Source organism: Lepidochelys kempii, chromosome 26 (assembly GCF_965140265.1).
Source record: "Lepidochelys kempii isolate rLepKem1 chromosome 26, rLepKem1.hap2, whole genome shotgun sequence".
NCBI lineage: Eukaryota > Metazoa > Chordata > Testudines > Cheloniidae > Lepidochelys > Lepidochelys kempii.
In genome coordinates this window covers 4,436,088-4,463,663 of record NC_133281.1, presented here as the reverse complement: position 1 = coordinate 4,463,663, position 27,576 = coordinate 4,436,088, and the positions used below count along the sequence as shown (strand labels likewise).

General features: G+C 45.2%; 1 protein-coding gene across 3 annotated transcripts; it reads right to left on the bottom strand.

Moving 5' to 3' along the window:
* Nucleotides 1–3,221: 3,221 nt before the first annotated feature.
* On the bottom strand, nucleotides 3,222–24,725 carry RNF122 (ring finger protein 122). Of its 3 annotated transcripts, XM_073325179.1 has the most exons (7): nucleotides 24,356–24,725; nucleotides 22,963–23,077; nucleotides 13,814–13,970; nucleotides 7,628–7,673; nucleotides 6,416–6,457; nucleotides 5,756–5,838; nucleotides 3,222–4,615 (listed from the first exon to the last, which is right to left on the bottom strand). In XM_073325179.1, the coding sequence occupies exons 3-7, from the start codon at nucleotides 13,921–13,923 to the stop codon at nucleotides 4,501–4,503; spliced, it is 396 nt and encodes a 131-aa protein (XP_073181280.1). In that variant the 5' UTR covers nucleotides 13,924–13,970; nucleotides 22,963–23,077; nucleotides 24,356–24,725; the 3' UTR covers nucleotides 3,222–4,500. The 3 variants fall into 3 exon arrangements, with proteins under 3 accessions (XP_073181280.1, XP_073181279.1, XP_073181281.1); XM_073325178.1 differs by lacking the exon at nucleotides 22,963–23,077; XM_073325180.1 differs by lacking the exons at nucleotides 22,963–23,077; nucleotides 24,356–24,725 and adding an exon at nucleotides 24,065–24,107.
* Nucleotides 24,726–27,576: the final 2,851 nt, after the last annotated feature.

Sequence of the window (27,576 nt, the reverse complement as noted above, 5' to 3'; positions counted from 1 at the left end):
TTTTTTCTTAAACAGATGGTAATGCTCTTTGTACCCTATGTATAATGTGCTCTTTGGACAATATTTTCAAGTGTGATTCCTAATTTTGGGTGCCTAGCTTGACATGCTTTAAAGGGGTTGATTTTTGCTTTTGGAGAAATTGGGTGTATTTTGTATGCTTAACTTTGGGTACAAAATGACTAGTCATTTTAAAAAATCATGCCCTGGATTTGCAGAAGTCATTTTTATGACCAGGGCTAACTATAACTCTTGTTATGCCTTGAGGTAACAGGTCTTATTTTATCAGGACACTGCATCTTTTTATCTAACTTACAGAATCCCCCTGTGTTTCCTCTGAAATGAGTACAGAAAACAATATATGAGTACAGTCTCTGCTTATTCATCTCAAAACTTTATGTAGGTGGCTATGTAGTCTTCTTTGCTAATTATGAAACTGTTATAGACAGGAGATGTGACCTGGCCAAAGTCTCAAAAGCCAGCTGCAGAGTTGGGAATAGAACTCGGGAATCTTGCTTCCACTGTACCAGACCAAGTGTAAAATTTCAAACTGCCTAAATTCCATTATCAAAGGTGACTTATTTTAGCAAATTGGGATTTAGGCACTTTGAAAATTTTACCCAGCTTCTGGATTGGTAGCTTCTGGATTGAGAGCTTCAGCTCTCACAGTGACCTGCTTTGCGACTGGGCAAGTTACTTTCCCCATCTGAAGCTAAGTTTCCTGTATGTAAAGTAGAGATAACAATACTTAATTTCCTCAGTAGAGATGCTTTGCTATCGATGGATGATGTAAGGGGAAATACTATTGTATCTAATTACTGGATAGGTTTTTGGGACAATGCCAGGCAACCGAGAAATCCCAAGGAAGTGGCGTAGTTGCTGAGCTAACCAGACTTCCTTCCATGTGTCTGATGTTGTGTGACTTTTCCTGTTGCGCCCGACAGATGGCAGTAGGGAATGCATGAAGTGAACGTTCTTATTAAAATTGCCAGATATCTCACAACAATACATTTACAGAGTTGTATTTGGAATGCTTTGTGCATCAAGGACTAAATGATCTCTGCCCTATAGCCCCTTGGTCTCTCCTGTCACACCAGCCCCAGAGAACAAAGATGGAATACAGAGCTGGGATAGAGGTACAGATTTTATGTCCCTGCAATTTATCCATCAGCCACTAAACTCTGATTTTACTAGCCTGAGAGAAATGGCCCAAGAAATACCTAGGGACTCTGAGCTAGAAAAGTATCTGTCAGGCTTTAATTGCATGGCTCAGGGAAACAGATCTACCTGAGAAATAATACGATGTTTGATCAAAACATAACACACTCTCCCTGGGTGGCGGGTGAGGCGTCCCTGTACACATCCATTCTTCTCCTGCTGTGGCTGTATTTGTGTGTGTGTCAGGAGCAGATGACCTATGCAAGCTCAGGAATTGCAAGACTTAAACATCCTTTGGTGGGGCTGGAAACAAGTAGCTGAGCTTAAACTGTTTTCTTTCTGATCCTTAGTGGTATTCACCTTGTGGTCTGAAGAATGAGGATTCAGAACCCATGCATTTTTGTCCCTCCCAGTGTCACTGCAGTTTAAGAATATAAGAGCGGCCAGACTGGGTCAGAACAAAGGTCCATCTAGCCCAGTATCCTGTCTTCTGACAGTGGCCAGTGCCAGGTGCCCCAGAGGGAATGAACAGAACAGGGAATCATCAAGTAATCCATCGATGCCCTGTAGCCCATTCCCAGCTTCTGGCAACCAGAGGCTAGGGACACAATCCTTGCCCATCCTGGCTAATAGCCATTGATGGACCTATTCTCCATGAACTTATCTAATTCTTTTTTGAACCCTGTTATAGTCTTGACCTTAACAACATCCTCTGGTAAACAGTTCACAGACTGACTGTGCTTTGTGTGAAAAAATACTTCCTTTTGTTTGTTTTAAACCTGCTGCCTATTAGTGTCATTTGGTGAACCCTAGTTCTTGTGTATGAGGAGTAAATAACATTTCCTTATTTACTTTCTCCACACCAGTCATGATTGTACAGACCTCAGTCATATCCAATGAGCTTTTATTCATATAAATGTCCAAGTGATGTCTAGATCATCCTAAGTTATTTAATATCCCGCAGCAGTGAGTTTTACCTGTGATGTAGATGTTAATAGGGCTGGGCAGGAATCCATTTTCCTGTTCTTTGAGAATTTAATATTTTTGAAAAAATTTCCTGTGCTGATTTGGGACAAAAAGTCCATCTCAAATTTCTGAAAAGAATCTTTTTTAGATCTGGTCAATTGAAGTATTTCAATAATTGACAGACTTAATTTAAATTTGACTTTTTTAATGTAAATTTACTAAAATTTCTAAATGAGAAGTAATTGACTCTCAAAATGAAAATTTCAGTTGGTCTAAATGTCCTATTTAGACCTTGTTCATCTCAATTTAAAACAATTTTTTTGAATCAGGTGCCTTGTCAAACCCAACAGTTTTGCAAACACTTTTCGTTTTGACAAATTGGGATTTTTTTGTGAAAAGGTTGTGAAAAAATTCCTGACCAGCTCTAGATGTTAACTTAGTTTCAGCATCCAAACTACTATGCTAACCATGTTAGGTGCCACCAGCAATGATGCAGCCCCACCAGTTGCTCACTAGTGTGGGGCTGCTCCTGAAGACACCAGGCTGCAGGTGTGTTTATCACTGTCATTTAACGCTGCTTAGAGGTGGTCTATATGACACAGTGGTAAATACAGCAACAGCCCCCTACAGCAGCATGCCTTATTGTTACTTACCCCTGTTACTACAACCACCAAAACCAATAAAATACAGGAGGAGAATACTTGGCTTTGCTAAAGCACCTCCCATCTGCAAACTCACTGCAATTAAATTGCACTTCATGTGCCCCTGTAAGAGAAGTATCATTGCCAGTTTACCGAAGAAGAAACAGACAGAGAAAGGTTGTGGATTGCCCAAGATCAAGTAGGCAGAGGTAGCAACAGAACCTATGAGCCTTGATTCCCAGCTTCTTGTGCTGATCTCTCTCTGCTCCATTCTAACTTCTTAATTTTATTCCCTCAAAACTCTGAAATATTCCTGAAATTTCCCAGGCTTAGTTTCAGTTCTAATGTGAATGTTTATGGAGGACCCCCCCAATCACACAACTGTCCAAAGAAAAGACACTTCTTTATGGTTTGAGAACTTACTGCCAGACCGCCCTTCCTAGCAACAAACATTCACAATTTAGACTGAGATGTCTTCAGTTTAATTATTGTTTTACATAAAACTGTCCATCCCCCATCCTCAGGGGTGTGTAGGAAGCCTGAGACAGTCAGGAAAGTAATACATACAAAAATATTATTTACAGTGCAACATAGTGGGGAGGAGGTGGGGGAATCCAGACTGGATTTTCCACCCATCAGCCCCTCCCTCTCCCCAAACTTTCTGCCTTATGCAAACAGTGACAGTTCACTTTCAACATACAAAACAGAATATCTCAGAGCGGTTTTACTGTTTTGCGCAATCTGAGCTGGAAGGAAATTCTGAGAGGTGACTTTAAAAACAAAATAAAACAGCCTCCAACTTTAAATTAAAAATAATTCAAAAGAAAAACCTGCTTTGTATTTGAAACATCTCCAAACAATCTCCACCAGCTGCTAAAAGGTCTTGCTAGCCTGACATAAGAAAGGAATATTAATGTCCAACATGGGGCATTTCCCTGCCCCCCAGCTGTGGTTCCCTAAACACCCCTCCCACTCTTGCAACAGTCCAGCTCTGCCAACAGGATCTAATCAGTCATGACATGCCCTCTGTGGCTTCTGTTTTTATTTAGGCCCTATGTAAACACTGACTATTATTTTTTAAGACAAAGAGATCCCCTCAATGGACCATAGATAAGAATCAGTACTGTGGTTCCAGCAGTCAGGGGACAATTCCTGGCTGGCTGTAGTAGAGCTAAAGCTTTAGCCTTTAGAAGGGACCTATGGAAGAGTTAAGGCCCTAAATGTAAGTTCTGGTTTTGAAAGAGGGTTATAGTAAACCTATTAAGAACAGCAGTGGCAGGTAGGTTTGAACCACAGTCCCTGGGGGGTTGGGGAGGAGGCTCCTGCCTTGCTTCCCACCCTGAACGGGGTGGTCTCTGCGAGGAATATCCAGTTTCAGAAGCCTGGTGCCAAGGAATCAGACGTCCATGCAAGATCAGCTAGGAAGGGGCACAATTAAGTCTCCCAGGCCCTTCATGCATCAGCAGTTTGACGCTCAGGTCCCAATGACCCCAGAGTTGGGCCAACCTCTCCTCCTCTGTGTACTTCATGGGGGACGGAGCTTGCTTTCCTCCTGCGCTCATAGCAATGGATCTGTCCCAGGGGTTACGAGGGGGCCATATGCCCATGGCAGGAGGTATCATGGGCTGCTGGCTTAGCAATCCACAGGAGAGGTGGGTGGAGGGGTTAAGTGCAGAGATCACCAGGAAATGGTCCGTCTGGATGGCTGTTTGGCTTTACGGGGGGAGAAAAGAGGCCCTCACACCAGCTCATCCAGGAGTGTCCCAATGCCTTGGTGGGGCTCCGTGGGGCCTGTGATGGGCTTGTTGCACATAGGACAGACACAGCGAACCTCCAGCCATTTCACTAGACACCTGCAGCCAAGAAACAGAGATGGAGGGGGTGAATTTAGGACAGACTTGTCCTTCACCAGCTCCCTGAGCCCACTACCCTCCTCACTGCTGCCCTCCCACGTATGATATCATGGGTCCATGCAACCCAGCAGGCTCCTCCAACTGGCATGCGCCCAGCCAGATGGGAAGAGAGTCATTTCTCCTCTCTGTGCCCAGCTGTCCCCGTGCCTCCCATTCTCTCCCTTGCTTATCAACATGCTGCTGTATGTTACCCTGGTGCCCCGCTCCTCATCCAGGGATCCCAAAGCATGTGACTGTGAGAAGGCTCCAGAGGTAGGAGAGAGCTTTACCTCTGTTCCTCCCTGGTGCTCAGGAGCAGGATAGTCCCAAGCAGATCTCCCACCTCACCCTTCCCTAGTCAGTGCTTCTCTCTGAACACAGGCTTTGAATGGAGAGGGGGAAGCAGTGACTCTGTGTTTCAACAGGGATCTGTCCCTTCCTGGAGTCTGGATTCCCTGCTCTCGCTCATGCAGTGGAGGGGGCTGCAGAAATCAAGGGGGCCAGCTGCAAGTGCTGATTTAGAAACTCAGTCTGAAGGCCTGGAAGGGACCTCCCATGTCTTCCAAGTCCAGTCCTTTGCTATCACAGGCAACCCCATCATATAATCCTACTCAAATTTACCAACATCTTAAAACAAGCCCTGCACTGTTTATCCCCACTGCTCCTAGTGGGAGGCTGGTCCAGAGCCTCACTCCCTGGTGGCTAGAAACCATCTTCTCATGTGCAGCCTAAATTTATTCCTGGCCAGTTTACACCCAGCCAAGATGTGAATCCCCAAAGCAAAGACAGGCTGAGCCCTAATGATGGGAGGAAGTCTGTCCTGGCTCCCCAGCTGGGTTAGCATAGGGCTAGAAGGCAAAGGGGTGTAGCCGGGTGACTTGTGCACATTATTATCTAGCTGGCTTAGAGCTGCTCTGGGCATCTTTGCCATCCTGAGAGGGGAAAGGACCAGACATGGGGCCCCTTACCACCCAGGAGCTGTATGAGGCATGGGCTGGGCCTCTCTCCAATCATAGGCATGAGAGGCATAACTGAACACTGGGCCTTGGGCCAAGCTGGGGGCATGGAGCAGGCTCTGGGCTGTCCTTGGCAGCTACTCACTTTCTGTGGAAGGCATGTTGGCATGGCAACACTCCCAGCTCATCTTTCACTTTAAAGTCTTCCAGGCAGACGGCACAGGTCTGCTGTGGGGAGACAAGGGGGGGGGAGGAGAGAGAAAATGAGCCTGCAGAACAAAGCATCACACCCCACAGGCACCAGAGAGCCCAGACGGAACCAGCCGCACACCATCACCAGCACCGCTTCTCTTTTGCTCCCTCGGCAGCTCATTTCACACAGCCAACAACAGCCCTTGGAAGGGAAGCTTGCTCACTGATAACAGGCTGCATCTGCACAGGTAGGGGCCTACCTAGCATCTTTGTCTCCCAGAGCCACCCAAATGACCCGCAAAAAGCATCCTCAGCATGACACAGGCCTTGTGTGGGGCCACACAGTGACTCAGTGGTAGTCCCAGGTGGGTAAGCTGAGCTCTCCGGGCTAGTGAATGTTCGTCTGACCTCGAAACCCCATCTTGTTACAAGAGTAGAGTTTTTTTAAAAGGCATCTGCTCCCAGGCAGCGAAATTATCATAAGGGCTCAGGTCCTGCTGGACCTCTCTCTTATCCTTCAGGTAACAAGAGCAGAAAGAAAAGGGGCTTAGAGGGGGGCAGCAATCCCATGAGGCCTGTTCAGGTTAAAAATCAGAGTGGAGGCTGTCCTTACCCCATGCAAATTTAACTTCCTGGCATCACCTTTCAAGACCACCTGTGGGAGAAAAGGGAAAAGAAGGAGGCAGAAGCAGTTATCAAAACGACTGGTGTGGTTATTTTTAACTAAGCAAATGTTGTGCTTATGAAAGTTGTCAGCCTGACAGTGCTGGAGACAGAAGGCCTCTGTTTATCCAGAGAGCAGGCAGTGCTCAAGTAGTAGCAGTGCTAACTAATAATGGGCACACAATTCTGCCAGTCTGAGCTTCGACTCAGGATAACCCCAGGACTGGGAGAGCGAGGTGGGCTCCAGGTCAGAACTGAAGTGCAGCCACAGAGCGGTGTGTGGGGAGCCCTGGCATGGAACAGCAAGGCCGGACTTAGGCCTGTCTAGGGCTCCCAGAGCTGGAAAGTAAGGGACCTGCAAATCAGGATTGAGAGGCATTGGCAGAGCAATGTGGGGGAGACCAGGCCTAGAAGAGAAGAGCAGGCAGCAGGTCAGCACTGAGGGGCATTGGCAGAGCTCTGTGGAGAGGCCTGCCCTGCACATTCCTGACTCCAGCCAGCAGTGACAGTCCCTCCCTCTCCTCCCCAGAAATAAAATCCTTTTGCTCCCTTTTGGACATTTGACCTTGGACAAAGAGCCTCTGCAGTGGCTGGTCTTTCCCCTGCAAGACTGCCCGGGGCCTATTCCCCTGTTGTATATGATTCCCATTGTAATCCTGACTGGCTTTTTCCCAGCACTGGCTTTGCTTTGGCTCTTTATTCAGTTCAGTGGCATTCTCCAAGCTGACAGCCCAGCACTAAACCACCCTGGGCATTCCCCTTCAGACCCAATATGCAGCCATGCCTCAGCTCTGTTCTCTGTAGGTTCTCAGATCCCATGCACCACTTGTGTTTCTACTCTGAAGGCCTGGGAGGTAAGCTCACAGCCTTGCACTGGTCTCCCGCTCAGGGGTGAATTTCACCCTCTTGTGAACAACAGAGCTGTACTAAGACCCTGCCTCTAGAAACGAAGGTCAAGCTATTTGTTCAAATCCAGTTCCAGGTCAGCAGTGACCTCGAGTTATTCCCATCGATGGCTTTCTCTGGTGTCAGTCCAGCTCCTCATAGAAAAGTGCATTGCTCACAATCCCCTCCCCTCACTAGCACTAATCTACATGCTTGTAAATATCATAGGCCTGCCGTGAAACCATACCGAAATATTTAGAAATTAGCCACGCTTTACCTCCTTGTATCCAAATCTTTCACTCTGTGCCTGATGCCGAAGTTTGCTGGTGAAGGAAAAATAATATATTCTGTCATAAAACATGCTTTGTGAAAGTCAGTTGAGGCTGATAAGGTACTCAAATGCAAAACTCAAGCTCATAAAACTAAGGAAATACAGAGTAAAGCCTACATACATCATCCCACACAGACATCCCCACAGACACACACCATCTGTCCCCCCTCAGACCCAAACCAACTACAGTTACTGGGACCCAAATCCTCAGAGATATTTAGGAGGTTGGTACTCCCATTGATTTTGGGAGTTAGATGCCTAAATACCTTTGCGGATCTGGGCCCAAGGTCACACCCAAACCACCTTTACTCTGCCCTTCATTTGATTCCAGTGATCCTGTGGGATATGGGAATTTTCAGTTGGAGAGGACCAGGAAAGGCCATCAAAGCCTGAGCAGGACAATGAGAAGGTCAGAGACAAGTCTGCTTTCTCTGCTGAGCTATATTGTTGATGCAAATCTGATCTAACTGCACAAGAGGCATGAGGGGAGTTTGGCTTGGGGCTCTATGATTGGATGAGATTAGACTCAATCATGACCATCAGCAACTAAAAGTCATCACCTCCTGAAGGCTCTTTTGGATTCTCTAAGAGGTGACCTTTGTCCAGCTTATAGTCTGAGAGGTGCCTGTATCAAAAAGAAACATGGCCTGTTTCTCACTAAATGGCCCCCTGGCTTCTGGTTTCAGCAGAGAAGCCAAGAACTGAATAAGCCAAGGAGAATGAGCTCCCTTCTTCCAGCTCCTCCTGGAAGGGTGACCAAGGAAATAAAGGACAAAGCTTATTGTTAAGGGACACCAACCCACAGAGATTTATTCATAGTGCAAAGTACATTGCAATTAGAGTGAATGGGCCTTTTCATAAGAGACTCTTGGGCAGTCAGTCCAGAACTTTTCACTGACAGTATATTCAATATTTTTTAAAAAAAGAATTCCTACACTTCTTTAAATCAGTTAAAAAAAATCAGATGAGATTTTCAGCATTCATATTTAACAATTAAGTAGCATTTATGAAGTGTTTCAGACATTCACCCTGGCACTTAATAACCCCGCTCAGGGAAGAAGCGTCAAGTAGGAACAGTGAGACGTACGGGTGTTGTAGAGTGTTGAGCACTCATAATGGGAACCCATAAAGCTGGACGCAGATTTTCAAAAGCTTCCTCTGATTTGCGGAGTTCCCATGTTGGGGACCCCAGTTTGAGATGGCTTGTGCCTTTCAGACACACTGAGCACCTGCATCTCCCACTGACTTCAGCTAGAGTTATTAGAACCCAAAGTCAAGCCCAAGGTGTCTCAAGTTGGGCACCCGGTAACAGGCAGCTGAAGATAGTGGTCACTTTGGAGAATTTTGGCCTTAGTGTCTTATCCAAGGCCACAGACAGGAAGCCATTTCTGAGGTGGGACTAGAACTCATGCGTACCCAGCTCCCAGATTTGTGTTTGGACCATTATGCCAGGCCTGTCCATGATCCAAATAAAACTGAGACAACGTCCCTCCCTTCACTCCTCTGCAAGTGAAAGCAGCTGGCACACACACTGCTGCAGGGAGGGTATTTATTCAGGACACTAGTCTGCTGTTGTCCAAAGGCAGCAAGTTCATTGCTAAACAGAGCACAGCATCTCCCAAAATACCAGCAGGAATCAGAGGACGGGGCCCGATAAGATCATGCAGCCTGCGGCCCCAATTGTTTCACTTAGGAAGTAGTGAGCGCTCCAGGAAGCGCTGTATTTCCAGAGTTCTGCTGACCTGTCAACAGCAGCTCGGTCTGGCCCCAACCTCAGTCTGATGAGGGAGCAGGGGAGGGGGAGGCAGCACTGTCCCAAAACTCCAGTGGGACGTTACACAGGGTGGTGACAAAAAGAGATCCCTGACCTAGTACAGGCATCGAATGGCTTTGTTCGTTTCTCCTGCACCCCTGGCTCAGGAAACATCACCCCCCAGTCCCACCACGATGAAGCTCTCGTGGAAAAGCCTCTTGGCTGAGGGATACCATCCCACTATCTATGCTGAGCATCGCAGGAGCCTGGGAAGTCTGTTACCCCAGCAACTGAGTTGTGTCTATAAGCTGTGCTTCTCTTCCCCGAGCACTGCCAGCATCTTGCAAGCTGTTTGCCTGCTGTGCCCAGCCACAGATGGGGAGGGGCCTGGCTTATAGACACTCTGGGAGAAGGGAGGGAGGATGGGTGGGTGAGAACGTGTGGTAGGGCCAGATAAGACACATGCCCCATCCCCATAAGGACAAAGAGCTCCTCCCATCTTACCCAGAAACTTGTTTTATTTTCCCATGTGTTCCTCTCTTGCTTTGATTTATGCAGAGGGATTTTATTCCCCAGAGGACGGGACAGGATGCAGCACCTGGTCCTTGACAAGTTCCTGTTTCGCACCTGTCTGTATTACAGCTGGGCTGGGTTACCTCACTGCCCTCCAACCATAGAGCATTGCGCACATCTGCAGTCCCCCTTTGAACCCAGGAAGTCAGAGTAGCTGCTTTCCTCAAGTTGTTCAGGGAGCCAGTGTCACAGGATCACCCATCCACTGCTCTAACTGGATAAAGAAGCCGGGACTATATGGCTTGTCCTGGCCCCCCCCTGCTGAATAATCACTGCTGACAAAATGAAAATAAACCCCCATGTCCCTACATGTGCAACAGCCACCCCTCCCCATGTCAACCAGAGCTGTTATCCTATAGTGCCCAGACATGGGGTAGAGGGATAGAACACAGCACATACTTGGCCAGCGTGTTACACAGGGGAGGTTCTTACTGAGCCATCTCCTGTGTGTATGACTGGCAAGCTGGGGCTGGCATGAGGCTGTATATTTATCTCTGTGGTTCCTCTCGCTGTATTCATGTCTCTCTCTCTCTCAGAATCTCCGCTCATTCCCAGCCTCCAAGTGAATGTTAGACAGCAGAGGCCTGAGAAGGGCCCCTCACACATACAGAGCATCCTTTATGTGCTGTAAGCAGGAGGGGAGTAACAGCTGCAGGAATGGCTTACTATCAACCAGAACAATTTCCTGGGCAGCCTGCCTCCCCAGTTCCCCACGCGTGCAAGCCAGAGAGACAACCAGGCTCATTATCCAAGCTGTAAAAAACCCAGGTCACTCAGTGCCTCCTCCAGACCCAACAGCTTATTCTTTTTAATTAATAATATTAACTAATTCAGTAGAGCAAGGGAGCAGCTGAGGGTGGGGGACAAGTTCCAGAGCAGGGCAGGGCAGGGCACGGCTGCTTGGCATGAGCTAGCACGGGGCAAGGGTACTGTGTCCACAGCGGTCTCTCTGGCAGGGTGGGCATCAGATCTGAGCCTGTGAGAGGCAGCTGCTGTGCTCCCTGCCCCCAACAAGATCCCACTGCAGAATCCAGAAGCTGCGGGGCATGGCAAAAAGGCAGATATTACACTGCCAAAGGCTGCAGAGTTAGGTCACGGGGTACCGGGAGGGGACTGACTCCCCCTCTCTTATCGGGGAGCTTTAGGTTTCCTGAAGGTTTGATCATTCCCTTGCAAAGGACAGGTGCTTTTAGATCCATCCCACACAGCACGTTACAATTGCAAGATTGAGGGGCACTAGCAGAGCTGGGGAAGCTGAGGGGGAGCCCAGGATGGAAGGGCTGCAGAACAGGAGGAAGGTGCAAAGTCAAGCTGGACAGGGTCTCAGGACTGGGACAGCAGGGGCTGCTGCAGGGTAGAAGTGAAGTACATTAGCAGAGCTGGGTGGGGCCCAGCTGTAGGGTAATGAATTCAATTTTTCACCAACCCACTCAAACTTTTCTAGAAATCCCAGTTGCTGCTAAACTCGAGAGTTTAAAAATAGCCTTCTTCCACAGGGAAGGGTAATGAAAAGACACATCCTCCCCCCTTCCCCTATAAACAATACATCAGTCTTGCTCAGTCACCTGAATAATACCCCCCCCCTTCCTGCCACTTCCTGTTCTGCTCAGTCCAACTCCCTTACTTAGATGGAGCCCTGCAGAGACCAGGATCCTGGCTTGGCTTGGCGCCCTCGCAGGGAGTCGATTGTTTGCTCCTTGGGGAAACGGGGCGAGTGCTCTTGGCAAATGTTTCCCAGCAGGCTATGGACATAAACAGCAGAGAGGCAGCGGCAAGCAGTTGGCTCAGAGCAGGGCTAGACAACATGGTGCTGAAAATGCCCAAGCCCTTCCACATTCCCGTGTCTGCTGTGGCTACCCTGGGTGGAGGTACGAAGAAGGGGGGGAGTTCCTTGTCCCATTTTTGCCAGCGCAGATGCAGCTTAGATCTCAAAGTGGGCTGCCAAAAATGGAGGCACCTAAAATCAGAGGCTGCTTTTGGGAAAAAAAAAAAAGAAAAAGAAAAAGAAAAAGGCCTAAATGACTTACCCAAGGTCTAACAGTGGCAAAGTCCAGAAAAGAACCCAGATGTCTTGATTCTCAGGCCTGGACTGAGACCACTAACCCAGTCTTTCCCCATGCTGTTCTGGGCATGAGCACATGAGTTTGCCTGGTAGTCCACACTGGAAAACACCCCTTCCCTTCTGCTGTCTCCCCAACATATTACTCGGCGGTGGGAGGGGCTTTATTTGAAGCAGGAGAAGCTGTACTGGGCCAATTAACAGCTGCTGTTCCAAAAGGTGACACATGGAAGGACCAGATGACAACAGAAGCCTCCATATGTGGAAGGGAAATTGCTGCTCAGAAGCTGCTTTTGATACTTGATTTGCTGGGGCAAAAATGCCCTCAATCCTACCAGATTATTTCCCCCGCTATCCTCTCCCAGCCCTCCTCCCAAACTCCATCCCTCCTCAGTGGAGAGCTTTCCCAGCAGTGCCAGGCCTGGGTAAACATGGGGTTAATGCTCATGGATTTGTGACCATGACCAGCCATGACGCTCAAGGCAGACGGATGGGCTCTAGCGACACAGAAGAGATGAAATTATTCTAATAGGTTTAATAAAAATAATAGATCTCAGACTAGGAATGGAGGCGACAGGCAGCTTCTGGGAGGCTAGTCAAAGCTTCTAAAAATAGTTCCAGATCCTCTGATGATGCCATCTGCAGAATTCCCCTGGTGCATGTCAACACAGAGGTCAGGTCTGCAGCAGGTCTCTTCCTCCTTCCCTGGCTCTGTAACCCCAAACACAAATCAGCTATGCGTCTGGCAAGCAGTTGATTGTTTCCTCGTTGGCGGGGAGAGAGCTGGGGCGACTGCTCTTGACAAATGGTTCCTAGCAGATTACAGGGCGTACAAGGGTGGGGAAGGAGGGATGGTTATTTTTTAAGGGGTCACCCCTAAATACCACTGTGGTAGAATCACTGTATGATTGCAGTATGAATGAGGTATACGACAGCCTCCGGTTATAATTTGCAGTGGGAAGGGTATTACTTCTGCTTCCTTAAAGGGACTTGGAGGTCAGCAGAGCCAATGGTGTATTTTCCCTCACACAAAGGTCTGCAAAGCCCATGAAGCTCTTCACTGGTCTTATTCAAACCATGTTTGAGGGCTCTTTAAAGCAAAAAAAAAAAACAAAAAAAAAACCAAAAAACAGTTGCAACAGCCCAGCACTCAGAAGCAACCCTACAATAACAAATCAGAGCGCTCAGTGCAGGGCTCATAAGCAACCCTACGAAAACAAACTCCTGTGTTTGTGTGCTGGAGGAAAAATTTGCTAATGCAACATTTAAGGCATTTGTGGTAGCCAAGCAGAAAGACAAAGGAACATATAGATCTTTGTATTATATGTATATAAAAGTGACTCCATACAGTGGGGCTGTTCAGTGGGTTTGTTTGGGATTCACCCCAGTGGGATCCCACTAGGCTCAGTGATCAGTGAGAGTTTGAGGTTGCTAGGATTCTTCATGGGAGCTCTTAAAACAAGGGTAAGTTAGTCTGAGTCAGGGTTGCCAACTATCATAGATTTTATCATGAGTCTCAGGATTTTCTTCAAGACCCAGCTCCTGGTGACATGTGATTATGTGAGACTCTCAGCTTTCACCTAAAAAAATTCCAGTTGGTCCCCTGGGCCCTACTGTCCTTAGACCACCCAAAAAGCAGCTGGGGGTGAAACTTTCCCAGGCTGGAGCCCTGAGGTCATCTGATAGACAGGCTCCCCTGTATCCTCCAAGCCAGGTGCAGGCAGAGCCCATTGGGTCCCTAGCTCACCTGATGAAGTAGCAGCAGAAGATGAGACTGAGCACAAAGACAAAGATGCCGGTGCCAAAAATGACCATGTAGATATTCAGCGGTAGATCCTGGAAGGTGATGGGAGGCATTGTGCACGATTTATTGGTATAAATCAGCCCCAAACCACAGAAGCATCCTTTGGAGAGAGAGAAACAGCCTTTAGAATGAAGAATGAAAGAGATAAAATGGAAGATCAAATTTACCCTTCTTAGAGAAATGCAACTCTCTTTCCCCAAATTCTCTGCTTGGGGCACAGACAGCGCAATTGTAACCCACTGTAGCATTTGTGTTGTTCCTCTTGTTACATCCCCCAGCTAGACAGCCTGGCTCTTTAACTCAAGATGTAAAGATTAATGCTTCTAGCTTTGGAGATCCCCTTTCAGTTCCTGGGGTGTTGGCCATCACACTATAGTTATGGCTTTAATCCTTAGTGGGAAGGAAGGGAATCTGGCTAAGCTGGGCTCCAGCCACTGAACAGATACCTTCGTGGATTCTCCTCAGACACATCATGCACCATAATGGGTAGCTATGCAGAAGAAAGTGACTAAGAGGAGGGGTATACTGCAAAAGGAGGGGTGTTCTTAATTTGGGATAGCGAACAGCGGTGAAGACACAGCAAACCAGATTACCAGTTCAAATTTAAGCCTATAGGGCAACCTGGAGTTGACCCTGAGCTGCTAATCTGAGTTAAAAGCCGTATTGTCATGTCTCCACTGCTAGTTTAACCTGAATTAGCTAACCCCAGTTAAGAACACCCTTTTTTTGCAGTGTGCACAGGTTTGCAAGGATTAGATTAAAAAAAAAAATAAGTAAACGTTGATTTCCTCACCCACATACAAACCAAAGAAAAGTTATTTCCACCAATAATACTACTAATTTAGATAGGCAAAGTAAGAAAATCCTGTTTAAGAAATTATTAGAGTTAAAATCCAGTGACCTAGACTTTTGAATTAGGCTGGTTACCAATGGACTAGTGAATGAATAGTAAAAACGGGTCAGAATTGACCTAAAGAGATTTACTTTGTATTTTTTGGCATGTGGCGTTGACAATTTGTGTTTTAACAGTTTATAAAGCTTTAATGTTTTGAATCTCAACATCGATGGTCATTAAATAATGTTCTGATGCCCCCCCCACCATAATTTCTCACAATTGTGAAAATTTAAAATGGGTAAAAAAAGCTTAAAAATCAGCCATTGATTATGGCTGTCAAAATTATAAACAAATAAAAATCAAATTCTGCCAAGCCTAAGTGCGGGCATACCCTATGTAAGAATGGCCTCTGCTCACACAGCATCTCTCTGCTCCCCGTTAGTCTGAGTCCTCACGGCTGATTTCACTGCCTCAAAGTATGCTTTCACTCCCATTAGCCTTGTGGGGCCAACACTGCCACAGAAGAGCAAACGGGAGTCTTGCTCTGACACAAGCATCCACTAGAGAGGATCCAGTCCAACTGCAGAAACTTTATTGTGGCTTGTAGAATGAAGGACCCTGCTCTGGAGCTGTGAATGAGTGTGTGTGAGAGAGAAAAGAAATAGCCTTACTGTGTCCTCTTTACAAAGTCTCTTTTATGGCCATTGCCACATCTTTAACGCAATACCTTTATCTCCCGGAGATCTTCCCCCGGGAGACTCAAGACTTGTTAGGGCTCCTTGGGGATTGCCTTAGCCGAAGGCCACCTTTGTTCTACCTCAACTGGATTCTTGGTGTGACACTGTTCTTAGCACGTTCCCCTTGATCCCCAAGGCCAGAGATTTCAGTTCTGCAAGTCAATCTTTGGGTTTACGTGCACTGGAGACTTGCCCTGATTTCAGCAGCTGGTGAAACCCTCCAGCTTAGATGGGATAAACTGCTAAAAGCCAGTTTGCAGAGGTTAGCTGCACCAGTGCAAATATTATGGTTATTCGTTTTTATTTGTATTGCAGCAACACCTAGTGGGCCCAATCATAGACAAGGGCTGCATCGGGCTAGGTGCTGTACGAACAGAACAAAAAAGAGACAGTCCATGCCCCAAAGAGTTTACAAGCTAAACAGCAGCTTTGCTTGTCTATACGAAGGGTTCGCACTGGTGCGGCTACACAGCTGTCTAGAATCAATGCAAACCTCTGATGTAGAGAAGGCCTTAGTTTTGCATCAACAGTGCAGATGCTACAGTGCAGTCCTGCAGAATGGTGAGTGCTTCTCTGTCATAGATGCTGTCAAAAGAGGAGCAAAGGGGACACCATCCATTTGCTTCTGACCTATGCTTTTCTCAATCCCAGGGGAAACTGATTTTTATAAAAATGATCATCCTCCTTCAGCATCTTGGACTAAAAGCATCACAGCCAGGAAGCCAGGCTTTGGAAGAAAGAGAAGCACATACTCTCTATCTCCATAGAAATACACAAACTCCCTTCCTAGTCCAAGGGCACAGTAGAAAAATGCTTGAAAAACAGGGACAGTCAGCATGTGTCATTCCAGCCGTGTGTTAGCGCACAAGAGCCAGAAACGGAAATTGACTAGATCCTTCACTAGATTTCTGCTTCCAAGCCAGGAGTGGGGACACACTCAATGGGCCTGCTCCAAAACCAACTGAAGTCAAGGAGATTTTTTTCAATTGACTTCAGTGCTCTTTGAATTAGGCCCAATATGCCCATGTGTACCCAGATACACTGACCAATGCAATCCTTCTGCAGGTTATCTTGGTGCTAGAGGGTAGGATGGGATTTTACTTCTCTATCCAAATACATTCATAGGCTTGTTTCCTTAGGTTTTGGAAACTCACAGGACCCACCAGGGATGCATCTAGTTTGGGACTAGAGCCAATGGCAAAATCACAACTACTATTCCAGAGGCATCAGCCCAGGAGTCCTAAATGGGGCACAGCAGGCTCTGGTAGGAGGGCAATGGTAAAGCAGGGGATTATAAACCCAACCCTCTCAAGGAGTGGGGAGAGAGATGCAGTTCAAACAAAGAGAAGAATGCAGGGGAAAAAAACCCAAAGCCAGTGCAGACTAACTCCCCTGGAAGCTGTTAAAAAACAAGATTCTGCCATGAAAAGGCACCGGCTTTGTACTTCAAAATAATGCTGACCGAATGAAAAGGGGAGCTTTGATTTCATTTTAGATCGTGCTCAAATGGGAATTTAAAAGGACAGCAGTCTCTGAACTGAGGCCCCATCTGTGTTCTCAAGTGCCTCTTCCTTTCCCCTTTCCGCTCCAGCACCCTGTGTCCCTGCTCTGCTGAATCTCATTAAAATCCTCCTAGAGAAACATGGCTTTAATTACAGCCAATTAAATCCCCCTTCCCTCCCTGCAGCCTCTGATAATAGGGTGAAATTTCCCCTCTGCCATTAGAAACAGAGAGGGGCAGGGCAATTGGTGGAGTTGTGGACAGTGGCGCATGAGCACAGAAGTCACAGGAGAGATGCTTTGCATGCTCCAAAAGCAGCACCATCTCCCTCCAAACCAGACTCCCATAGGAGCAAAGCAGGAGGCACGGAGAAGCGGAGCTAGAGCTGCCTGGAGACAGTGGCATGTGTCTAGTGAATGGGGAGGGGTCTGTGAGCTGGGACTCCTGAGTTCTAGTCCCATCTCTTGGAGGGATTGTGAGTACAGAAGGGGACTGGGAGCCCAGGCTGCTGAAGTGAAATCCTGGCCCCCTTGAATTCAATGGCAAAATGCCCGCTGACTTCAGTGGAACCAGGATGTCACCCTTGGAGTCCACTCCCTGTTCTTCGACGCATTCACTGTATGAACTTGGGCATGTCACCTCACCTCTTGTTTTACCCATCCATTAGATAGGGATGATGCCACTTCCCTACCTGCAGAGGAGGACTGTGGGTTGTGTAATGAACAGCTATAAAGCGTTGGACAATCCTGGGATGAAAAGTGCTATGGAAGTATTATTAATTAATTGTGCTGGAAATGGCCCACCTTGATTATCATACACATTTTAAAGAGAGTGGTCACTTTGGATGGGCTATTACCAGCAGGAGAGTGAGTTTGGGGGGGGGGGGGGAGGCGGAAGGTGAGAAAACCTGGATTTGTGCTGGAAATGGCCCAACTTGATGATCACTTTAGATAAGCTATTACCAGCAGGAGAGTGGGGTGGGAGGAGGTATTGTTTCATGGTCTCTGTGTATATAATGTCTTCTGCAGTTTCCACAGTATGCATCCGATGAAGTGAGCTGTAGCTCACGAAAGCTTATGCTCAAATAAATTGGTTAGTCTCTAAGGTGCCACAAGTCCTCCTTTTCTTTTTGCGAATACAGACTAACACGGCTGTTACTCTGAAACCCATTAATTAAATAGTAGTTATTCAACAACATTCAGCTCTTCCTGTTCTGAAGTCCCAGACATCCCCCCATAGGAGGTATTTATTAGTTCGGTAGCACAGTAAGCATGCACAATGCTTGTAAACACATGAACACAAGGTTCCTATCCTAAAGATCTTACCTTCAAAGACCAGATTCTGCAACCCCTACTCACATTGCTGCTGCAGGGAGGGTCAGAGCCAAATACTATAGCTAGATGGATAATTATATGTTTGGTACTAAAATTTGTAATGATACAAATCAAGATAAGGGCTGTCAAAGTTCATGCTTCAGGGTGTAAACTGATCCTTCCAGGGGTCAGGAATGAAACTCCATATACCATCACCTTTGTGTACTGCTAGCTAAGAGCTTTATAGGGCATCTTTTTTGCACTGTTTTGAAGCATTGGGTATTCATTGAACCTGATGGAACAGTGATCAAATCTGGTATGACAGGAAGCAGGTTACTTGACTGTATGGACCAGTGGTCTGTTCCTGTATGGGAGGGGACAGGATACTGGGTTATATAGACCAGTGATCTGTTCCACTACAATAGGAAACAGCATTTATCATATTGGGACAGGCCCATCTAACTCAATATCCTGCCTTTTTTTGTATCAGAAGAAAATACATCATCTATCTAGTCTCCTATGCCACTTCCTGTTGGACTGAAAAAGATCATAAGCTCTCTTGCCATACTGGCATAGAGCAATACTCCACATTTGCCAACATCCTACTCTCTAGATCATCAGGGGCAGGAAAAGAGATTGGAGAGAAGTGATCTCTTCTCACTGTTCTGAGCAAAACTAATCAGAAATTATCAAAACATGATTAAATCACCCATCAAAAATAATGACACAATGGTGGTACCCATTGTGGCCATATTTAACTTAGAGTCCTCATTTGGGTTGTAGGCAGTGGAGCAGCTGTTACTGGATACAGGAAAGCCCATTAGAAGTCACCCCCAAACAGTAATGACTAAAGATGGTAATAATGGGCCATGCATACGTAAGAAACAGGATAAAAAAAAAATAAAAGTACACAACCCAGCAGAAGTCTACTTTGAAGCAGTGAGCTATTTTTAGCACCTACTGCAAAGTGCTAGCCACTAAATCCTGGCAGTGTCTCTGTCAAAGATTTTCAGACAGAATTTGCTACCCAGTTATATGAAGTATCTCTCTGGCAGTCTGAGATCTATTAGCAACTCAGAGGAAGGATATGGTTAAAGTCACTAGACTAGGAAGCAGGTGATCTGGGTTCAAGTCTCAGATCGGTCATAGACTCACTGTGTGATCTCGGGCAAGTGACATCAGGCTATGTGTTCAGCTCCTGTTTTCATGCTTCCAGACTTCAAAGAGTTTGGACTCCCCTCTGGCTGGGGAGTTGAGTATGAAACTCCCAGCTCATGGCTTCTCTTGCCTTGAACCCTGAAAGTGGTGACTCTAAAGGGGTTTTTTTGCATCTGCACAATGTAAAACAAACACCTGGGGCAGTTGCAAGCGGCCTAGTTGTATGGCAGGTTATCATTACTCATCTAAAGATGATCTGGACTTATGAGCAAGCCTCTTGAGTAGTTAATTAATCACTCATTTATGATGGGGTGGGAAATCCTCATCATAAATAAGTGGGCCCAGAGCTGGACTCAAAACGAGAGAGAAAAGAGAAATGAAAGCCAGCTACAGGGGATCTTGATTATGTGCATACAAAGACAGGGTGAGCTAGGCAAGGACAGTCCATATAATAATAGTAGTACCTGGCTTCTTATTTATGAAGCCCAGACAGACCTCAGAGAGCTCTTAAGCATTAATGGTGTCAAAGTGAGCTTCCCAGCAGGCCTTCACCTACACTAGTTTTAACTGAGTCAGGGGACTGGATACTAACGTTGTTCCAATGTGTAGTCTAGATGGGACCTTGCCTTTGCTCCCTTTGGACATGTCGATAAACACACACCCTTGCACAGAAGCTCCACTTCTGGGAGCACATTTCCCTGGTTCCAGTATGGCCCCATGCCTGGGGACAAGCGTAGGAGAATCATGCTCTGGCTACTGACTGTTTTCCTAACATTTCCCACTGGTGGCAGCAGCAGTGGGAATACTAGGGTGCACAAGGCACCATCGGCAGCTGGCATTTAACCACCTTGCCATCAAGACCTGCTCCAAGCAGGATGAGTGACACAGTAGTTGGAACGCATGCCTCTAAACTAAGATTCTCACTGGAACTAGCAGTGGGTGTCAAAACTACAGTAGCAACAGTGGGAAATTTTAGGAGAAAAAGGAGAAAGGAGAAAGAATAAAACCTTAGTAACTATCCCCCCACTCCTGTTCTGAAGGAAGAAGGGGACCTTGCTCTCCAGCGTGCTCTCTAGCCACAACACAGCTATTTTTAGATGCACCCACTTTGCAAGTATCATTAAAAACAGGCATGTAGAACCCAAGAGATCCAGTTAGAAATGCCAGAAAGGGAGCCAGCCAGACTTGGAAGTAGTGTCCCTTTCTAACAGCAAACTAGAGTCCTAGGCTTCATCTAGACTCCGATTTTAAAGGTGTGTTGTTGGAGCATGTTAGGTAAAGTTCTAAAAGTGTAGCCTAGCCAAGGCAGCATAACCTTTGACACATGCTAAACTAGTTGAATAATCACCAAGGCTCCTTCTAATTCAAACACCATGCCTTTAAATTCTAGCCGAGACAAAGACCTTGTCCACATGTACACCTATGTTGGTTCACGTAAATCCACTTTAAAAGCAATTTAGATGAACTGGTGCAAACCCCTTTGTAGACTCTTATTTCAGTTTAAGAGTGATTTATTTAGGTTTATCTTAAATCAATTAGGATTAGGTTTAGGTTTAAGATTAAATTAACGAAACCCTTCTTAATTCGAAATAAGAATATTGACGTAGGGGTTTGCATCGGTTTAAGCAAAATAGCGCATGTTTGTGTATAGACAAGATCTGCACTTGAACTTTTTTAACCAATCATCCTCTGATGAGGAAAGCTCCCCTCATGATGTAGAAGCCACTGCTCCATTTTGCGGAGGAAAAAGCTTACATTTGTATAGGGCCACCACAAAAACAATGAGCAGACAGCAACAATCTAATCTGTTTCCCAGAGCTGTGCTGACAGATCCTGGCTCACAAACCAGGATGCAATGAGACAAGCCATGCTAATTTTCAACATTTAAAGGCAACACAAGGAATTTTTAAAAAAATAAAAATTTGTTTGAGGAGGTTAGAGGAGACCAAACTTGTTAGCACAGGTGGGAAATTTTCTTTTTTTCCCCCCCAAGAGATACTAAGAGAGAAACTACAGAGAAAAAAAAACAGCACTTGACACTGCATCCGATGAAGTGAGCTGTAGCTCACGAAAGCTTATGCTCAAATAAATTGGTTAGTCTCTAAGGTGCCACAAGTACTCCTGTCCCTTCAAAGTTACTTGTCAAGGATAAGATTTGCATTTGCTAGCACGTATTTAGGCATGAGATCATACAGAGTCTAAGTGCCAGATTCACTCCCGAGCAATCCCAGTGAGAATGATTTTAGCCCCAGACATGTATAGGCCTGCAGATGAGAAATGGACAGCAGAACCATTGCAGGATTGGGGGCCTATGTTTGCAATTATAGCGGTATGGCAGGATTTCCATGGACTTCGCTGGGTGCAAGAGTCTGCATGCACTGCCTCATCCGGAAAAGTGCAGATGCCAGGGTCCAGCCACACTGATCAGAATCAGGGCTTTGAGCAAGTGGAGGCCTTTGAGCTAGCCTCACCCCACTTACTGTTTAATGAGATGAATCAGAAACTCAACCAGTCATTAAATAAACATCACTCCCACCCCCCCAGTAAAAAAGGTACACGCTCCACATCTGTAAACAGAATGCAACATCCATTGCAGTTCTTGCTGTGATGCTAGAAGACTTTTAAACACGTGCATTCCCCCAAACCAGTCATCTCTGTACCAAGCAGTGCACAATGGGGGTCATGGCATCCCTCCACATAAAGCTACAGGTAGGTGGCTCGTTTGACCCTCATTTACCCACTGGTATCTCTCTCTCTGACAGCATATAAATATATAATTCAGTATTCTGTAAATAGTTCAACAAAAAGCAGAATATTTGATACATTTATAAATAAATAATGGAAGTTGGAACTCAAAAGTTAACTGTAGCATGCACAAGTTGCTACAAAATATTCAACAAACCTTATTTATGTTGAAAGGTCAATTTGTCTATTAGCGTTTAGGCTTCACACACCAAGGCCCCAATCCTGCCAACACTTATGCTCATGGTTAACTTTAAGCACGTGAGTAGTCCCAAAATTCAGAAACCAAGGTGCCTAAGATTAGTCTCCTAAATCCATGCTTCAGTTCCTGAATAAGAGTGGTCTAAGTTTTCAGCGTTTCCAAGCATCCTCAGCCTCTGAAGCCAATGGAGCTGGGGGTGCTCAGAACCACTATATCCCAATCTCTGTTATTTTTTAGGAGCCTAGATATGGATGTAGGAGGCTAATTTTAAGCACCCAGGTTTGAACATTTTTCTCTGATGTCTTTGTATGTATCTTATTTTAAAGAGAATGCATTCATTCGGAACAAGTTGGCATGTAACATATGGCAAGGCCATTGGCTTCCTGTCCCCAAAGCTGCATGAGAACAGGCAGTATATGAAGAAGTGTTATGGAAGAGGAAGCCACTGGTTGCATTATATTTCACTTCAAAGCCTGCAGCTCTTTCAGAAATTTAAATAAAACTGACCTTTGTTACTCAACTATGGCTTAATGATAGAATTCCCAGCACAATTTTGAACTACTTAGTCATAAAAAATGGTTTATTATTTTTATAAAAAACTCACGAATATACTTGATTTTGTCTTCATGTGCCTTTTGTATGTTTAGCACAATACAGTGGAGATACAAGGCCCTGTCTTGAGTCCTTTTTTTAACAGGTTTATTCCCAATTTGTGGCCCCTTGAAAGAGAGAATTTCATTATAAGCAGCATCAGAAATGAATGCATGGCAAATTAATTTAGTAATTGGCTTCTATTCACTGGAGCTAAGCAGGATTCACTGTACTTGAAATAAACTGATTCTCTTCCCCACTCCCCTTCCTTTTCCCTTCTATTGTCTTTGAGCACATGGCCAATCGACTGTGTGTGTGACATGTGTTAGTTAAATTTCATGAAACTATATACAATTAAGGGAGGGAGAAACGCAATGCAAACTAGGCTTAGAACAAAAGCCTCTTGAAATAATTGATCCAAGCTCAGCCTGAGTAGGTCCAAGAAAGGATTCTTCTTGTAATTAACCACATTACATACAAAGAGCATATACCATCTGCTAGCTATTAAAACCACAACATCTCTCTCAAGAAAAAGGAAAAAAAAAAAGAGGAGCGAGAGGAATCAGACTAGGAAAACAGCAGAAAAGGAATAAAAAGTTTCTAAAACTAAACTTAAAAAATTTCTATAAAACTATTTAGAATTGTATTAAAGGAACTTTGATATTTAAAGACAACAGAGACCCCCCTTTTTTTTTTGGTAAAAGAAAATAAAAAGCAGCAGTATAAGCAAATCTAATTTGGTGGTTGGGGGGAATTGGATCCCAAAGGTTTGCTGATCTTTATTAGCCACAACAGAAGCTAAATGCTTCAAGAGCAATACCATATTCAGCTTTGTTTTTAATGGAAGCTGTGTGAATGAACTGGATCATCCTAGAAATTGTTTAACAATATTAAAATTAACCATATTCAAATTCTTACTATAAACTCCAATCATAAATGGATGAAGGAGAAAAAAAATCTCAGATTGACATGAACAAGTAAATTTAACAATGTGAGTGGGAAATATATACATTTTAACTTAATAAAGCTGGAAAAATGAATCACTAGCAAGGCCAGCTTTAGACACACACACACACAAACACAAAGTGGAAACAAAGCCTGAGCTTGCGTCTCACATGCTTCAGCAGATCTCTCCCACTCCAGATCTGTAAGGAAATGACAGACTTTTTTATCTCTTTAAAATATCTTTGGATTTTGTTTACAGAGTCAGTCTGCCTTTATAAATAGGAACAGCTTCCCACCCCACTGTGTAATACAATGAACTTGAGCACAGCTGGTGTCCATGTGGGGAGGGGAACCACTTTCTCTCAATACAAGGAGACTATGCATGCACACACACACACACACACACACACATACAACTAGCACACACGTGCACGCACACACACACGCAACCAGCTACTCACCGTTACACCACTGAAATGGGTGCATCAATGAGTCCCAAAGTCCTGCAAGGAAAAGAGAAATAGAGAAGAGGATCCTTTCACTTGCGGGGATGGGGAGTTTAGCAGCCCTGGAAAGAGCTCTCTTCTCGCTACCAGCAGTCCAGGAAACAGGCTTGGTGGGTTTGTAAGTGACAAAAGAAAAATCCCAGAGCAAATAATGATAGAATTGCAGAGAAGGAAAGTTGATGGTTTGGGTAACAGGGGCCTGTTAGTTTGCTAGATCCTACAATTGCAATTTACAAGCAGCTCTTGCTTAGGGATTGTCTCCTACTCTCTGATACATTTCTATAAGGCTTAGAGTGACAAGAAGCAGCCTCCCCCTTCTAGCTTGTTAGCCACACACAAAACCAATCACAGCCTGAACTGCATGCCTCATTAACATACTTTCCTTTTAAAGGGTTGAGTGTGATAGGCTGGCTTTGAAGTGTCTCTCCAGCCTATGGTTTTCAGGCAACAGGCAACGTGTGCTTTTCTGCATATGGACTTAACTAATACAATGTAACTTTAAATTTATTTTCAAAAGTCTGTTAGTGAACTCAAACACAGCTGGGTTTGTCTTTCACAGGTGTGAGGGTCATCAAAGAGTCTGCTAAGAGTTAATGATTAAAGATGCATGTTTCTACAAGGGAGCTAGTCTGCTTTTTAGGGCATATACATCCTAAAAAGTAGAGTAGCTCCTCTTATTCCCTTTGAAGGTCACAAATTACAATACTTCTTAGCATTTACACCGGGCTTTGTATTGCCACAACATTGTGTTAACACTAATTAGACCTCACTATACCCTTGTTATGTAGAGATTGGGAAATCAAGGCTTGGGGTATAATGGAAGTTACTTGTCCAGGGCCATGCTCATGAAATCAGAGGTAGAGCTCGGATTAGAATTCAGGAATCCAAGGCTCCTTACCCTGGGATGAGGCCGTTGGCCCACGCTCAGAGTAACTTCAGTGCGGTGGAAAACTCTCCTTTAAATAATAAATATATTCTCTCTCTTGAGCCCCAGAAATCTTTATGTAGCTCACAGCTTTGTGTTTCACATCCATTGCCAGGCCTCCTCCAGGATTTGAATCCAGGCCAATCACACCCACAGGCCATTTAATGTGCATAGCCATAGCTACAGGTGGAGGAAGAAAAAGTTTGAAAGGACGTGAACTGTGAACGTCATGCTTCAGGGAGTAATCCAATCTCTAACTGATGGTGGATAGGAAAAGACTCATATGCCACAATAATCCACTATGGGGTTTCTTGTCCTGCCCTCTGATCAATTGGTACCAGCCATTACTGGAGACAGAATAATGGGCTAGGTGGACAACAGGTCTGATCCAGTTTGCAAGTTCCTATGTTCCTCTCTCTCTATTTCCTTATGGTTTTACGGTATGGTTTTACAGTAGTGGTGGATGAATACCTAAAAAAAAAAATCCGCCCATCTCCATTTATAAATGAATTGGCTGTGGTGGTGTTCACATCTGTTAGTGTTTTCTTTCGCTGATATTCCAGCAAACATGCTTACTGGCTGGAATGATCCTGGAAATAAGTGGCTTTAAGAGAGTATCAGAGAATAATCTATGCAAACCAAATTTGATGTATTTGTCAACATGAATCTCAGTAACAGAAACCTGATTTTAATAGTTACACTCATCCAATCAGGGAAAGAAACAATGCCATGTGATCTATGTGTCTAATCAGTACTAACCACCACAGCTCAGTTTGTGGATCTCTGAACCTCATCAGTTTGCCTACGATGGGCCCATTTGAAAAATTATTTAGGGAATAATTTTCAATAGTAAATCAATCTGAGGCAATTGTAAACTGCTCCTGGATAATTTGCAAACAGAAAAATAGGCAGAAGTCAGTATATAAATTAGTCTTTCAGCCCTAAGTGGTAGCCATTCACTGAGGCCCCAGCCTTGTCTGCACAGAAACTTGTATCAGTGTAATTTAACCAGTTTAGCTAAACCAATGCAAACCCATAGTGTGGACACTCCAATGTCAGTTTAAGAGGGCCTTATTTAGATTTAGCTTAAAACCTGTTTGTAATTGACTTAAATTAAACTGAAATAAGTCCAATTTAAACTGAAATAAGAATGTCACATAGCTTTTTCCACTAGTTTAACAACGTACTACAAGTTAAACTGGTTCAACTCTGTCTGTAGACAAGCCTAGAGACCTGCCAAATACATTTAATACAGGCTACCAAAAAGGCAATACTAACATCACTTGCTTGCTACTAGTCAGTTGAATTTGTACTCATGCCCTACCCTTGAAAGGTTTTGTAGCCCATGTCCACTTCCCCAAGCTTGTGTGTGTGTGTGTGTGTGAGAGAGAGAGAGAGAGAGAGAGAGTGCTTACCCAAAGCAATGAATCATCTTTCTCAACTGTCAATTTCAGACCCAAATTTCCCTCCCCATCTCACACTTGCCTGGTATTATCTCAGCTTCTCTGCTCCAGATTAGCAACCCCAGAAATGCTGGCTCATGGAACTAAGATGACATCAAGTGTTTTTTAATGCAAAAGAGAAGAATTCCTTAGACTGGAAGTTCTTTGGAGCAGGGGCTGTCAGTTCAGTATATGCGTACAGTGCTCTGCACAACATTGATCCCCGAGTGGGGCCTCTAGGTGCTACTGCAATGATAACATCCGAGTTTCCCGTTTCTGTCCCTCCTGACTTTCCTTGTGCCATTATGTTTGGGCTCCTGTCTTCTATATTGTACACTCTTGGCTCTCAGATCAGTCACCGTCAGGCAGCGATTCTAAGAGGTCAGTCGCTCCGGGTACCACTAGGGTTTTAGAGGGACCACATCTGCTCATAGCTTGATACGTTCCATACCTTAGAAAGGCTAGTAGTCACCCAGCAGAGCCACACCTCCTCTCCTGGAGTGGCAAAAGTTCCCCTGGCTATAGAGAGATTTGCAGACAAGGCTCAGCAATAGGGCCTTCTTGCTGCACTATCCCTCAAACCTATTCCTCTAGAAGGCATTTGGGCAACACACCTATGGCCTGTCGAAAGCTACAGGGGCTCAGCATCAAAATAACTCATGATGTGCTTCCTCCATTGACCCATGGCCACCTCAGGCTGGCAGAGCTAAGGTAAAGGGACTGTGAAGCCACTATATGGTTCCCCCTGGGGAGTTCCCCCAATTATGTCCTTGGCAGTCATTGTAACTGGATCTATTGCCATCTCCTGC